Source organism: Podarcis filfolensis (assembly GCF_964270895.1).
Source record: "Podarcis filfolensis genome assembly, chromosome: 2".
In the NCBI taxonomy this organism is placed as follows: Eukaryota; Metazoa; Chordata; class Lepidosauria; order Squamata; family Lacertidae; genus Podarcis; species Podarcis filfolensis.
The window spans coordinates 3,301,634-3,317,310 of NC_139605.1; the positions used below are offsets into that span (position 1 = coordinate 3,301,634).

Sequence of the window (15,677 nt, forward strand, 5' to 3'; positions counted from 1 at the left end):
CCCGGGCTCTCTCACTTCCTCATTCATCATCACCTCCTCTGCAGGTGCTGCTAAGTACCCTCTGTCTTTGAGCTCTTTGCTCTCCTACTTTTAAGGCTCGCTGGGTTCTGGGAGATGGTGTGTCTAGAATGGTTTCTAATGACATGTCAGCCAGGTGTTGCTCTGGCTCTCTCATGATTTCCCAACTTTCCCCCTCATCTGCCTCTGAACTGTGACTTCCCTCAAAGCCCTGTTGTAAATCTATACTGTCTTCTTCCTCTTCCTCCTCCCTGGGAGGGTCAGGATGGAGAGGTGGCCTCCCCCATTCCTCCCTGGCCCTTGGTCATCTTGGTCACTCTCCACCCCATACCTGCCAACTCATCAATCTCTTCCTTAATTTATGGTGCCCAGAACTGGACACAGTATTCCAGGTGTGGTCTGACCAAGGCGGAATAGAGTGGGACTATTACGTCCCTTGATCTGGACACTATACTTCTGTTGAAGCAGACTAAGATTTCAACATTATTTATATTAGAGTTAAAATTTGTTATCTTTCCCCCCTAATTGTATAATTAAAAAAAACACACCTTTCAATGCTGTATTTTAAAATGTTGTGAGCCATGAAGGGACCTTACAGTGAGGGCTGGTAATCAATATTATTATTTAATATATTAAAAAGTTGCTGCATCACACTCATGTTGACTCATCTTAAGCTTCTAGTGTAATAAGCCACTTGTCCTATATTTAGGCCTCTGCTTATTCTCTTCAGCCTCAGCAAAGGTGTTGTTAACATTTTGCTCCTTCAGACCATATACACAGGGACCTAGGTCCACATTTGGCCAGAAACCTACCCGCTCAACTGTCATCTCTAAACCCCCCACCTCCCCCTGTTTCATTTCACTTCCTCAGAAGAATCCTCGAATGTTTCCACTGAATGTAGTAAGAAGGGAGTGTATTATGGAGGGGGGAGCTCCAGGCGGACATTTCCACAGTGGTGGGAATGTTTTGGCGGTTTTTTTATTAAAAATTTGATGATTTACAAAAGTGTGCAATGTCTCTCGTATTTTTTTTTCATGTAACATTTTTACAATTCAGTTTCATTTGTTGAGACATTAGGAAGAAAAGGGGGAGGGGGGAGGGAGGGAAGATGATTGGGGGTGTGGTTGGGTGGCGATGTTTCTATTTTACTTACTATATGTAGGGTTTGGTGTCAGCATTGCTTGTGCAGGTTCTTTGCAGTTCACTTGCGTTCCTTTGGTGGTGAGAGAGGTTGGGGTTGGCCTAGGGTGTGGTTGTTCATTTGTGGTTGGCTGTGGTGGTCTTTGTTTTCATGGGTGAGTGGGGTGGGTGGGTGTTTTGGATCAGGTTGGCCATATTGATTTGTATGCTGTAGGTGGGTTTTTGTCATTGTCTTGTTGGGCTGTGTGTGTGATAAGATAAAGGGGAGCCATACAGGGGTGAAGGTGTCTTCTTCTATTTGTCCCCATGTCAGTTTCAGTTTATTGGTTAATTTTTCTAGTAGGGCTGTTTCCCATACTATTTGGTACCATTGGTCCATGTGTACTCTTGACAGGTCTCTCCAGCAGTGGGAATGTTTTGGGAAAGCGAATGACAATGAAACAGAGGATGAGGAGGAAGAAGAGGAAAGGAAAGGGTGAAGGCTTGTTGCTTGGGGAGGGGGGTAGATAAAAGAGTGAAGGACAAGGCAGTTCTGGGCAGCCTGGGCAACTGTTGCTTAGGTGGACCGGAAAGCAAAGAAAATCTCCTTTGCTACAGTTAGGGAGAGCAAAAGGAGAGCAAAAAAAGAGAAGGGAGGGCTAGCCAGTAAGAAGAGTGGGAGCTGCCCTTTTTGCTGCATATAACAAAAAAAAATAGAGTATGCACTAGAGTTATAACTTTTTGACTTCAAAAACAAACTAACAAACAAACCCCACTCCCTGTATTATAATAGGATGAACTTTTGCTTAGAAATACTGAAAAGGAGATTAATTCTTCTCAGTTGTGAAAAAAGGTCACCCCGAAGTGTAAAGTTGGAATCACTGTATCTGTAACATTACTACTCATAAGTATTAGCACTTTTTAAAACTTTATGGAACTGTTTAGAACTTTTACAGCTGCCTGGAACTTCCAAAACTGTATTGGAGAATCACGGGAGGCGGGAGCCATCCGTACTGCAGACACCAAGAAGCAATCAGGGTGCGTAGCGCAATCAAAGTGGTGCGGGAACTTTATGATCCTTGTGTTCAGGACTCTTGTGTTTCTGGGACCCATAGATGGCTGTGGGGACATGCAACAGACCACGCTTATAGAGAGTTTGCATGAAACCCACAAAAATGGTTAGCTCCATTGGGCCCTTAACTTTAGAAAAGGGGGGAGTTTCAGGGAGCATGTGGAAGATTGGGGGAAATCAAAACCCATTCCTCCTGATCAGAATTGATGAGTTGATGACCACTGTAAGCAGATGAAAACATTAGCAGGATTGCAATAACACTTGTAAAGTAGCAATTGCTATGGAGAAAATGGAGTGATGTAAAATATGGACTATTGAACAGTATGCAGTTGAACCCATGGAGGGGAAGGTGAGAAGTCCAAAGATTTGGAGAGATCTTTAAATATAGATATGTATGGTTGTGGGACGCGGGTGGCGCTGTGGGTAAAACCTCAGCGCCTAGGGCTTGCCGATCGCATGGTCGGCGGTTCGAATCCCCGCGGCAGGGTGAGCCCCCGTCTTTCGGTCCCAGCTCCTGCCCACCTAGCAGTTTGAAAGCACCCCTAAGTACAAATAGATAAACAGGTACCACTTTCTAGCAGGAAGGTAAACGGCGTTTCCGTGTGCTGCGCTGGTGCCGGCTCGCCAGAGCAGCTTTGTGAATCTGGCCACGTGACCTGAAAGTTTCTCCGGACAGCGCTGGCCCCCGGCCTAGTAAGTGAGATGGGCGCACAACCCTAGAGTCGGACACGACTGGCCCGTACGGGCAGGGGTACCTTTACTTTTATGTATGGTTGTATTGTTATAATCTTATACTTGCAAAATCAAATAAAAACTATTAAAAGAAAAGAATTGATGAGTTGGTTGTATTGAGTGCTCACAGCCCATCCCAAGCAAAACGTTCAGGTTCATTGGGCCCTTAATCCAAAATGGGGGCTGAAGGGGCCACATAGGGCAGGGGGACTTGAAACCCATTCCTTGTGATCAAGAACAACAGGAAACTCACATAGGGGGTTCAAGCAACCCACCCCGAAAACAATATTTAGCTTCATCCCTCTCTTAAACCAAAATAGGATTTCAGGGGCCACGTGGAAGGTTGGGGCACTCTAACACATCCCTTGGGATTGCAGGGGGATGAGATGGTTGTGCACAACCTGCCACCCTCAAAAATATGTTTGTGGTGACATTTAAAACTAGCCCGTTTGGGGTGTCCTAAAAGCACGAGGGAAAGAAGGAAGAGCACAGCCACTTTTCATTTGTGATGTAGGCTTTTTGCTCTATCCCTCTCACTGTCTGCAGCTGTTTAGGGAATTGACAAGACAGGGGATATTTTATGCACCAGACTTTTCAGACTCAGGGCGAGAAATTATGAATCTCTGGAGAAATCCCTGGGAAAAATAAGAATTTTTATTAGGCGGGGAAGCATCGCCCTGGCAACCTTCTGGAGTCTCTCTGTGGCTTGAGGAGCAGATGCAGAGCTGGAGAAAACATGTTTGCAAGAACACAGAGAAGCAGCTGCCCTGTTTTGACATGGGCCAGCATAGGGTGGAAAAGTCAGCTTGGATTTTAAATAGCAATGCACCTTTCGTTGGGGTCAGGACCTATATATTCTTTTAGGATGTATGCAAATATATACACGCTCTACATAGAGTATCTACATCTGAGCCCTGTGAACTCATGAAACCCATTCCCTTTACAAGGAGATTCTTAATCTTATTATTTTTTATTTATTGAGTTTATATACTGTTGTATACATAGAGGTTTCAGGGGAGTTCACAGAAAAGATCACAACATATATAACCAGAATAAAAACAACAACCCAATAACACCCACCCCCGAAAGGAGCCACATTTTAAAAGGGTATAGGATGTCAATCAGGTCAACCAAAGGCCTGGTTAAAGAGGAAGGTTTTTGCCCGGTGCCTAAAGGTGTACAATGAAGGCGCCAGGCAAACTTCTCTGGCAAGAGCATTCCACAGACAGGGAGCCACTGCAGAGAAGGCCCCGTTCTCGTGTTGCTGCCCTACAGACCTCTTGAGGAGGAGGCACACGAAGGAGGGCCTCAGAAGATGATCTCAGGGTCCCGGTAGGTTTATATGGGAAGAGGCCATCCTTGAGGTATTGCAGTCCTGAGATCATTCTGACATGCTTGGATCTCCACATCCGCCAGGCCATCTTCCCCCTTACCAGACACATTCTCCACTAACAACCTTCCGCACCATCTGAATTATCACAGAAACTTTGCCTACTTGCACATTCTCTGAGGTTTACAAAGAACTCCAAGGATTTTCAGTCATCCCCACCAAACAGAACTTTATTTCTCCAATACAACACAACTTAAGTACAGGCAACTCGCCGTTTGGGTCATCGCACAGCAGCAGTCATGCAAAAGCCCATTTTGCCCCCCCCCCTTGTCTTCTGGGTCCGAAAATGACGTGTGGGTTGCACACGCACGTCAATCTATCGCTCGCACGATGGTTTCCACCTCCATAAGAAAAAATTCTTGCTAAAATACTGAATTTCATAGCGTAAGTTTTGACCTGCTTATCTCCCATACAGCCGTAACATATAATTCATCTCTAACAGCAACAGCTTGGAAGGAAAAGGAGGGGGGAATCAATGATGAAGTATTTAAATTACATCTTTAAATATTCCCTCATTGCGAGAAGTGAGGTTACAGGGAACCAGGCAGAGGGCCTTCTCGGTAGTGGCGCCTGCCCTGTGGAATGCCCTCCCTTCAGATGTGAAGGAAATAAGTAGCTATCTTATCTTTAAAAGACATCTGAAGGCAGCCCTGTTTAGGGAAGCTTTTAATATTTAACGCTGTATTGTTTTTAACACTCGATTGGAAGCTGCCCAGAGAGGCTGGGGAAACTCAGCCAGATGGGCGGGGTATAAATATTAATAATAATAATAATAATAATAATAATAATCAAAATTATGTATAAGTAAGGCATCTTTTCTATCTACACTGATGTCCCTATGATGAGCTTTCTACCTGAACAATCTTCCACATTTTCTACGCTAACATCCTTCTGAAGATTTCTTCTTCTCTAGTAGGATTTCTGTTTATCACTGAAACTTTTTTCCATCCTTCGTGGGCTTAGTTCGTTCAGGGAATCATAGAGTCGGAAGGGCCTGGATGGTAATCTAGTCCAAACCCCTGCAATGGGAGAATCTTAACTAAAGCATTCATGACAGGTGGCTGTCCAACACTCCAAAGAAGGAGAGTCCACAATCTTCCAAGGTGAGGGAGTCCGTTCCACTGTCAAACATCTCTTACTGTCGGAAAGTTCTTCCTGACATTTAGTCAGAATCTCCTTCCTTGGAACTTGAGTCCATTGGATCTGATCCTACCCTCCAGAGCAAGAGAAAACAAGCTTGCTCCATCTTCCATGGGACAGACTTTTAGATATTTAAGTTGCTCTATCACATCTCCTCTCAGTTTCCTCTTTTCCAGGCTACACATACCCAACTCCTTCAACCGTTCCTGAGACTTGTTTCCAGACCCTTCATCATCTTGGTCGGTCTCCTCTGCGCATACAATCTTCTTCAATTGTGGTGCCCAGAACTGGACACAGTATTCCATGTGTCTGCTGACCGAGGCTAAATAGAGCAGTACTATTCAGCCTTGGTCAGGCCACACCTAGAATATTGTGTCCAGTTCTGGGCACCACAATTTAAGAAAGCCTCTCCTCCTTACAGAAGGGAGGAGTTGTGAGCGGGAGCTGTTTCCCGTGTCGGCAGGGGGCGTTCCGGCCCCTGCCCAGCTGGCCCGGCTGCCACATCACGCCCCCTGGTAGCCAACCAGTCAGGTGGAGGCTTGGGGGTGGGGTTTAGCCGCTCAAATGCTGCCGCGGCAATGCTTCCCTTTCATTGCGCTGCTGGTTTTCGTCAGATCAGCCACACACCATAGCTTGGTTCTTGACCTTGCTATGGACCTGTGGTTGGTTGCCTTGGTTGCCGAACTGGCTAATTGGCACCAGCCACTTGGTTTTTCTCCTACCTCGTAGCAAATCGTCACAACTTTTTGGATATTGGCGGTTAGGCATTGGAATATGTTTGCGTATTGGAGGGCAGGGTGTGGCCATAGCCTACCTCTGCACTTTATGGGTATTCCGGTAAAGGAATCTGGCGGTCGTGGATCCTGTCCGACGCCCTTGTGGTGGCTAGGGCCATGGCACGACCCCCGGTGACATCAGGGGGAGCGTACAGTTGTATTTGCATCAACAGGCTCCTCCTACTGGTGGTTAACCCTTGTTAGACTCACCCCTTCCTGTTGTTTTATCCAATGCCTAAGCCAATACCTCTCACATGCTGTAATCAATAAAGTTGTGGCCTTTTTTAGTCCATTAACCTAATAAGGTGAAGGAAAGGATTGGACCCTGATTAATAAAATACACACGAGGCTTGGCCAGCAAGACTCTGGGAGGAAATGCCAATAATAATCTGCCACACCCTGGCCCAGGTCCCTTTTATTAACAGAAGAACTCTTAACACAGCTATTGTAAGAACCAATCAGATTTCCTCTGAGCATTTCAAAAAATCCCCCACGTGGGACAAAGTCAGATCAGAGAAATCCTTTTAACTACAAAGAAACTATTTCCTACTTGAGCATGCATATGTGGTTAAGCTAAATAAACAGGAACCAAGGAGGAATGCATTTAGAAAACCCAGAGATCATAAACCTATAGGAAAGAAAAATAGTATTTACCATCTCCTTGTGGACTCTCTTCCTGGCCCTTAAGATTTACCTAAAGATTAACAAAATCTACATCAAAGCTACTTTCTGTCTTTATGTTCTGAGGATGCCCAGTGAAGCAACTGGTTTGTGTTTTAGAATGCTATACGTGACTGTCAGGCAGTGAGAAAATGGCAGAGGTGCAGAGGCTTGTGGGATTCGATCAGAAATCATGTCAAATGGCTCAAGCCCAGTCAAAGCAATGCGTTCATTGCTGACACAATGACTTGCTACATTTTCCATAATTCCTCATAGCAATCCCACCTGACCACCACAATGAACTGCTGGAGTCATGTTGTGTGGGGGAGAGACACCGCATCCTGACACTTTCATCAAGGTGCCTCCTGGGTAGGCTTAGTCGCCATGGAATAAGAGAAGAGGTCCTCTTGTGGATCAGGAATGGAAGTTGCAGGAAGCAGAAAATAGGTTTAAGTGGATAGTTCCTTCAAATGGGGGGCTGTGGTGCCAGATGTTCTTGACCAAAAGCTCGCAAGAACAATCTGGCCACATCATGTTGCACCAGCGAGATTCTGGACCAGACCCAAGGGCAGCCCCAGAAAGAGTGCATTGCAGCAGTCCAGCTCCAAGTTTTCCAGTGCTCCAGTGGTCAGGCCATTCCTGTTCACAAACAGCCCCAGAGGACACGTGGGTCTCTAGTGACAAAGGCGTATCCAAGAGTACCCCCAAACTATGCATTTGCTACATAGGCTTAGGATCCAAGGCCATTTCTGTTCTCATCCTGAAGCAAAGTTCTTAACACGAGGTAATATTTCTGGGTTAGCGGCTCCTCCTGGGCTCCTGCCTGCTGTACTCCGGTTGTGCTCGGCTTGCCAAGGGTTAAAAGGCACAGAGCTGGCTTTCTAGAGAGGACAGGAAGTGGAGGCGTGGGGGGGGCAAGGTCCTCCCAGCAAAAGCCCCTCCTTCGCCATTCCCGCCTGCAAGCGGAGGGGCTGCTTCCGTCTCCCTCTCTCTCTTGCAAGAGCTGCCTGGGGGTGAGTCTCGCCTCCCTCTCCCTCCGGGTGCGATGGGGAGAAGGGGCTGCAGGGGAGGATGCCTGGGGGGCTGGTCAGATCGTGCCTGGGGGGGCGCCAAATGGGGGGAGGGGGTCTGGGAGGGGGGAGCCTGCAGAGAGAGCCCTGGAGTCTCGATCAAGAGCTGAGGAGGAGGAGGAGGAGGAGGAGGAGGAAGGGGGTTCTTCCTCTTGGCCAGCATCGCTACTGTGTCTTTTCTCCTGGCAGAAACCGCTACATTTTTAGCAGGGCGATTCGAGCCAGATCTCTTATGATTGGATCGCTTTTGTAACGTAGCTCAGCTTTTTTCTTTCTTTAATCAGTTTGGTCGTTTATACTGGTGTACTTTGTATACCAAACTATATAGCAGACTATATCTGGTCTAGGGAACAAATAACCCAGAGATGCATTTTCAATAAAAGCACACATTCTGCTCATGTAAAAACACCAGGCAGGTTTGGAGTACATTGTCAGGAGCAGGGCTAGGCAAACTGAGGCCCGGGGGCCGGATGCGGCCCAATCGCCTTCTAAATCCGGCCCGTGGACGGTCCAGGAATCAGTGTGGTTTTTCCATGAGTAGAATACAGTGGTACCTCGGGTTAAGTACTTAATTCGTTCTGGAGGTCCATTCTTAACCTGAAACTCTTCTTAATCTGAAGGACCACTTTAGTTAAATAATAATAATGGGGCCTCCCGCTGCTGCCGTGCCGCCGGAGCACAATTTCTGTTCTCATCCTGAAGCAAAGTTCTTAACCTGAGGTACTATTTCTGGGTTAGCAGAGTCTGTAAGCTGAAGCGTATGTAAGCTGAGGTACCACTGTATTTAAAATGCATCTCTGGGTTATTTGTGGGGCATAGGAATTTGTTCATTTTTCTTTCTTCAAAATATAGTCTGGCCCACCACTTGGTCTGAGGGACGGTGGACCGGCCCATGGCTGAAAAAGGTTGCTGACCCCTGGTCTATAGCTCTCCTTCTGGAGCCAGAGAGGATCGTCACTTTCAAGGGCACCATTTAAGATGTAGAGGTTTAGCCTGAAGGCTGTTTGAGCCAAGCAGATGCCTCCAAAGTTTGATTTCTGATCTTTGGAACAACGGGTGAGGAGGAATCCACTGGCTTCACGGTTGGGAGGAGACCATTTGTGCTGTGCATAAAGGGCATGATGATTAGGGCCCAATCTGGCATTGAGGTCCCCTCCTAAAACTCCAGATGCCTTTGGGTTAAGCAAAATAAGGTCAGTGGTCTAAATTTCCCTTTCAACCCACAAGTCTCTGATCTGAGATTTCTGCATCATTGGGGTCACATCAGCGTAAATTACCAACAGGGCCTGGTGGCTGAATTGTATCAACACTGCCCTGGCTTATGACTTGAATGAGGGGAGAGGGCTTGAAATGGCACGTAGGGTAGTGGAGACTAGGACCCCCAGGCCCCCTTTCAGTTTTCCACGCTTTACCCCTAGATCTGCCCAAGTTGAGAATGAATGAAATCCGTTGAGTAACAGCTCATCCGCTGTCCACTTTTCCAGGATCATTATGGCACAATGGTGGGAGAGAAAGTCTTTAAAACAAGGATCTCTGCTGGATGCAGACCACCCGGGGCATTCCAGGATAAAAGCTAGGTCACTTGATTGTCACACAGTTGCATTGTGGGTAATTTTTGCAGGAGCAAGAGCTTCGCATTGGTTTGAGATGGTTGTAACTGCGTCTCCTTCTGTGATGAGGGAGAAGGTGCTGTACCATCATGTTCCTGCTCCTCTGTTCTAGCGAGGAGACTGGGAGAATCAGTGCAGTGTGGTCAGCAAAATGTGAATTCCAGGCAAGCAGGGCTGTCATCTCTTCAGCAGGGGAGACTTCCTTTCACTTGTCCGAGGAGAGGAGAGGGGAACTGTTTCTCCTGTGAATCCGGTTCCCTCAGGGCCAGGTGGGACTTCAGAGATGGGGAGGCACATGGGGCTCTATTTCCAGGTTGGGCTTCTTCAAGTGCTTGTCAGAGGTTCCTTTTGCTTGCAGGGCAGATGCTTTGGGGAATCAGCTACTTGGGGTTGTAAAGATTCCTTGTATACCGCTGGGAGTACAAGATTCCCGATGGCTTCGCTCACAAGGGTCATAGGAACGTGCAAGCCCACTCACTACAACAAGGTGTTGATCCAGCGAGTGAGAAGTACATTTTTGCTAATTTAACCGGGGTGTCAAATACCACCTATACATCATATTCATGTAGTTCTCCTCCAGTAAGGTACATGCAGAAAAATTCAAAACTATAATAATAAAAATAATTTATTATTTATACCCTGCCCACCTGGCTGGGTTTCCCCATCCACTCTTTGTGGCTTCCAACAGAATATTAAATTACAGTAATCTATTAAACATTAAAAGCTTCCCTAAACAGGGCTGCCTTCAGATGTCTTCTAAAAGTCTGGTAGTTGTTTCTCTCTTTGACATCTGGTGGGAGAGCATTCCACAGGGCAGGTGCCACTACCGAGAAGGCCCTCTGCCTGGTTCCCTGTAACCTGGCTTCTGGCAGGGAGGGAACCCCCAGAAGGCCCTCGACCTCAGTGTCTGGGCACAACGGCGGGGGTGGAGACGCTCCTTCAGGTATACTGGGCTGAGGCCGTTTAGGGCTTTAAAGGTCAACAACAACACTTTGAAGTGTGCTCGGAAATGTACTGTGAGCCAGTGTAGGTCTTTCAAGACCAGTTTTATGTGGTCTCGGTGGCCTAACTTCCAAATCTAACTTCCAAAGCCTTTCTAAGTCCATCCTTAATTTATTATTTCCCACATCCTTCGCCCATTTTATCATAACGCATTTAACCTGGTCCTCTTTAGTGTCCCATTCCAAAAGCAGATCGTTCATTTTTGACAGCAGTTTTGTACTACCTTCTACTATTCCTCTCTGAAATCTTGACACTTGATAACTAAAGCTTTTCTTTTTATGATTTTTAAAAGTTTCGTTTAGTTGTAAATATTGTAACCAGTCTATTACATTTTCTCTTACTTCTTCAAAGTCCTTTAATTTTAATTGGTTGCCAGTTTCTGTTAACAGCTCTTTATGTGTTGGCCAATTTATCCTCATATGTACTTTTTTCAAAAATATTGCTTCTAATGGGGAAAGTCACCATGCTGTTTTCTTTTCAAATAAATCTTTATATTTCCCCCCAAACTTTGAGAATTGAGTTTCTTATTATGACTATGAAACCTTTTATGATCTTTTGCCTTATGATACCATAGATAAGCATGCCTGGGGTTGCAGTCTTCAGGCTTGGGGACAAGATGGTGCCTGGTTTTTGCACCAAGTTCTATCCATAAGCCCCACTGAGTTCAATGGGATCTATTCTCAGGTCTCTACTGTGCAGACCATGCCGGCCTTACGAAGTGGGGAGAGGAGTAAACAGAGGAAATTGGAACCACTGGAAAGGTTTATAAATGGGGTTTGTGTAGGGAAGGGGCTGCCCCATTTGTGCTTTTCCAGGGGCAGGAGAATCCAGTGAGAGCCAGTGTGGGGTAGTGGTTAAGAGCGGTAGACTCGTAATCTGGTGAACCGGGTTCGCGTCTCCGCTCCTCCACATGCAGCTACTGGGTGACCTTGGGCTAGTCACACTTCTCTGAAGTATCTCAGCCCCACTCACCTCACAGAGTGTTTGTTGTGGGGGAGGAAGGCAAGGAGAATGTTAGCCGCTTTGAGACTTCTTCGGGTAGTGATAAAGCGGGATATCAAATCCAAAGTCTTCATCTTCTCTTCTTCTCCCCTGCAGGGCCGCTGAGGCTCCCTTTGTTTCTTCCTCTCTCCCAGGACCCTGCAGCTTGTGGTGGCTCCTTGACTCCTCAGGAAGGATAAAAGAGATGGATCCTGCAAAGCTAGCGAGGATGGAAGGGGGAAGATGGACGGTTGACCTGGTCAGGTTGTCTCCTGCATCCCTCCCCACAACGTCTGAGTGTTCCTCTCTAGGGCTCTCAGAGAGATCTGGTGAGTTCCAGGGGAGGGGAGATGGGGACATGGAGGGGTGGAGCCAGAGAGGTATTGGGGCTTGCTCAGCCTGGGGGTGGGGGGAGGCAGGCAGGCGGGGGGAGATTGAGAAGGTGAGCACCTCTTTGGGCTCCACCACCTGCCTGCCTGCGCCTTAGCCATCTGCAGGGAATTTGAGCTAGGAATACATGAGAGCTCCCCGGCCACCACGATGTATTGGCAGCTCAAAAGGTCTAATACCGGTGCCGTGATCTGAATGCCCTACCAGTGTCAAAAAACTTACCGCTCCATCACACAGCAGTAGAAGCAACGACTCTTTAAAGTAATGTGATGCTGCTTTGCAGTTTGAATGCAGATGGGGCCTATGCTGTGTGTCGCCCTTTTCTTTTTGGAATAATTTTTTATTTCCTTTTAAAAACAAGGAACATATGAATAATAAATGATACAAACATGTAGACCGGGTCTTCTCATGTTATTTGTATATCTCAAAACTAGCAGAATAAATTTGCAGGAATGGCTATAACATATGGTTCATCATTAATGGTCAGTGTATGAGTTCTGGGTTCATGAATTGGTTTAAACTGAAACACAAAAACGGGAAGCAGGAGAGAACAGAGAGCATTCAACACCACATAGCTGGTTGTCTATTCAGGAGCTCTTCGTGGTTGTTGTACTTAGATTAAGATTAAGGAGAGCCAGTGTGGCGCAGTGGTTAAGTGCGGTGGACTCGTAATCTGGTGAACCGGGTTCGCATGTCCACTCCTCCACATGCAGCTGCTATTAATGTTAGTTTCTGAGGTAAAACGTGTCACTTTACAACTCTGCACCTGTCTTTCTGGATTATTCGTGGTTTTCGTGGGACCCAAACCCATTTTCTGTAGTATTTATATGTGTGGAGGTTGCCCTGGGTTGTTTGACCCTTGAAAAACATAGCTTTTTTTTTCTCCTAGAAAAGACTCCACAAGATTCTCTGTTGAGAGTTTAAACAGAACACATTACATTACTTGATATACTAAAACATGTTTACATGTGCTTATATCTAATATATCTATATCTATATATATTCTTTATTGATTTACATTATTTCTACATTTATCCCATTCGTTATTCTAGATAATAAGCTACACTCAAAAAACCAAAATAATTCAACATCAAATAATGCTGCTACATGAGGTATGAAGAGTGAATTACAAGTGCTTCTATATATATGGGACTTTACAGACTTTTTCTGAGTCCCATAGCAGCATAAAACAGGCAGCAGGTGCTCTCACGGAAAATCTCTCACTCGGCAGTTGAGAACAGACCTAACTGAAAAAACGGCCTTCTGGAGTGACAGTCACCCTTTCCGTAGCGACTTGGAGGCAACATTCACACACAGAGTTGTTTGTGAAGTTGAGGTAATTTCTGTCAGGTTTGGGTTTCTGTTTTAGCCTCTACCCGTTTTTTAAAGAGAAGACCAATGTTAGAGTTGCAGTGGATTTCATGATTGTGGCAACAAAAATCCATCCTAGAAAAGAGCCAGAATTTCTGAACCTCTGGTTCTCAAAAATACGTCTGTGAATGCTGGTTGACAAAGGCCATGACCTCTGTAGAAAGACCTCACATCTTCTGTTCTTCTAGTGTGGTGTAGTGGTTAAGAGCGGTGGACTCGTAATCTGGTGAACTGGGTTCGATTCCCTGCTCCTCCACATGCAGCTGCTGGGTGACCTTGGACTAGTCACATTTCCTTGAAGTCTCTCAGCCCCACTCACCTCACAGAGTGTTTGTTGTGGGGGAGGAAGGAAAAGGAGAATGTTAGCTGCTTTGAGACTCCTTCAGGTAGTGATAAAGCGGGATATCAAATCCAAACTCTTCTCTTCTTCTCTTTCACAAATGTTCATTAGCATTGTTTAATAACTGGGGGCTCCATTTCTTCCTGAGGATCTAATTAGTTTCTGTCTTTGTTGTAGGTGGTGATGAATTAGAAATGCAGAATGGGGGAGACCATGACAAAATCCACACAGTGGAAAAGCCATATCAAAATTGGGAGTATGGAGAGAGCTCCAGTCAGAGTTCCCGTTCCCCCCCAAGAACTCACAGTGAGAAGAAAGGCTATCAGTGCTCAGAATGTGGGAAGAGCTTCAGTCAGAGCACCCATTTCACTTCTCATCACAGAATTCATACAGGAGAGAAACCCTATCAGTGCTTGGAATGTGGAAAGAGGTTTCGTCAGAGTGGGGCTCTCACTTCCCACAAAAGAATTCATACAGGAGAGAAACCCTATCAGTGCTTGGAATGTGGAAAGAGCTTCAATCACAGCACCCATCTCACTTCCCACAAAAGAATTCATACAGGAGAGAAACCCTATCAGTGCTTTGAATGTGGAAAGAGCTTCAGTCAGAGCATCCATCTCATGTCCCATCAAATAATTCATACAGGGGAGAAACCCTATCAGTGCTTGGAATGTGGAAAGAGCTTCAGTCAGAGTGGGGGTCTCACTTCCCACAAAATAATTCATACAGGGGAGAAACCCTATCAGTGCGTGGAATGTGGGAAGAGCTTCAGTCGGAAGGACAGTCTTGCTTCCCATCAAAGAATTCATACAGGAGAGAAACCCTATCAGTGCTTGGAATGTGGAAAGAGCTTCAGTCACAGCACCCATCTCACTTCCCACAAAAGAATTCATACAGGAGAGAAACCCTATCAGTGCTTTGAATGTGGAAAGAGCTTCAGTCAGAGCATCCATCTCATGTCCCATCAAATAATTCATACAGGGGAGAAACCCTATCAGTGCTTTGAATGTGGAAAGAGCTTCAGTCAAAGCGCCCATCTCACTTCCCATCACAGAATTCATACAGGGGAGAAACCCTACCAGTGCTTGGAATGTGGAAAGAGCTTCAGTCGGAAGGACAGTCTTGCTTCCCATCAAAGAATTCATATAGGGGAGAAACCCTATCACTGCTTGGACTGTGGAAAGCACTTCAGTCACAGGCAGAGTCTCGCTTCCCATCAAAGAATTCATACAGGGGTGAAACCCTACCAGTGCTTGGAATGTGGAAAGAGCTTCAGTCAGAGAACCCATCTCATTTCCCATCAAATAATTTGTACAGGTGTGAAACCCTATCAGTGCTTGGAATGTGGAAAGAACTTCAGTCAGAGCCACAATCTCGCTTCCCATCAAAGGATCCATACAGGGGAGAAACCCTATCAATGCTTGGAATGTGGAAAGAGCTTCCGTCACAGCGAAAGTCTCACTTCCCATGAAAGAATTCATACAGGGGAGAAACCATATCAGTGCTTGGAATGTGGGAAGAGCTTCAGAAAGAGGGCAGGTCTTACCCGCCATCAAAGAACTCATACAGTGGTACCTTAGGTTAAGAACTTAATTAGTTCTGGAGGTCGATTCTTAACCTGAAATTTAGCTAAATAATCATTAAATTTCTTCCATTCTTTGTGGTGTTCCTCCTTCTGGTCACGGACGGCTAGCTCCATAAAATCCATCATCTTCATCTGCCATTCTTCTACTGTTGGTAATTCTTGAGTTTTCCACTTTTTAGCTAACAAAATACAAGCCGCAGTTGTGGCATACAAAAATAGATTAACATCTTTCTTGGTCAATTCCAACCTGAAACTCTTCTTAACCTGAAGCACCACTTTAGTTAACAAGGCCTCCCGCTGCTGCCACGCTGCTCCCTCACAATTTCTGTTCTCACCCTGAAGCAAAGTTCTTAACCTGAGGTACTATTTCTGGGTTAGCGGAGTCTGTAACCTGAAGCGTCTGTAACCTGAGGTACCACTG

The 15,677-nt window shown here is 45.9% G+C and overlaps 1 protein-coding gene across 3 annotated transcripts; it reads left to right on the plus strand.

Annotated features, from left to right (window-relative positions):
* Positions 1-7,856: 7,856 nt before the first annotated feature.
* LOC310756850 (uncharacterized protein) lies at positions 7,857-15,288 on the plus strand. 3 transcript variants are annotated; one of them, XM_083601705.1, is made up of 5 exons: positions 7,857-7,920; positions 9,700-9,856; positions 9,946-10,089; positions 11,688-11,899; positions 13,849-15,288. In XM_083601705.1, exons 4-5 carry the CDS (start codon positions 11,776-11,778, stop codon positions 15,249-15,251), a joined length of 1,527 nt encoding a protein of 508 aa, XP_083457831.1. In that variant the 5' UTR covers positions 7,857-7,920; positions 9,700-9,856; positions 9,946-10,089; positions 11,688-11,775; the 3' UTR covers positions 15,252-15,288. The 3 variants fall into 3 exon arrangements, with proteins under 3 accessions (XP_083457831.1, XP_083457832.1, XP_083457833.1); XM_083601706.1 differs by having other exon boundaries at positions 9,946-10,074; XM_083601707.1 differs by lacking the exons at positions 7,857-7,920; positions 9,700-9,856; positions 9,946-10,089; positions 11,688-11,899 and adding an exon at positions 13,229-13,296.
* Positions 15,289-15,677: the final 389 nt, after the last annotated feature.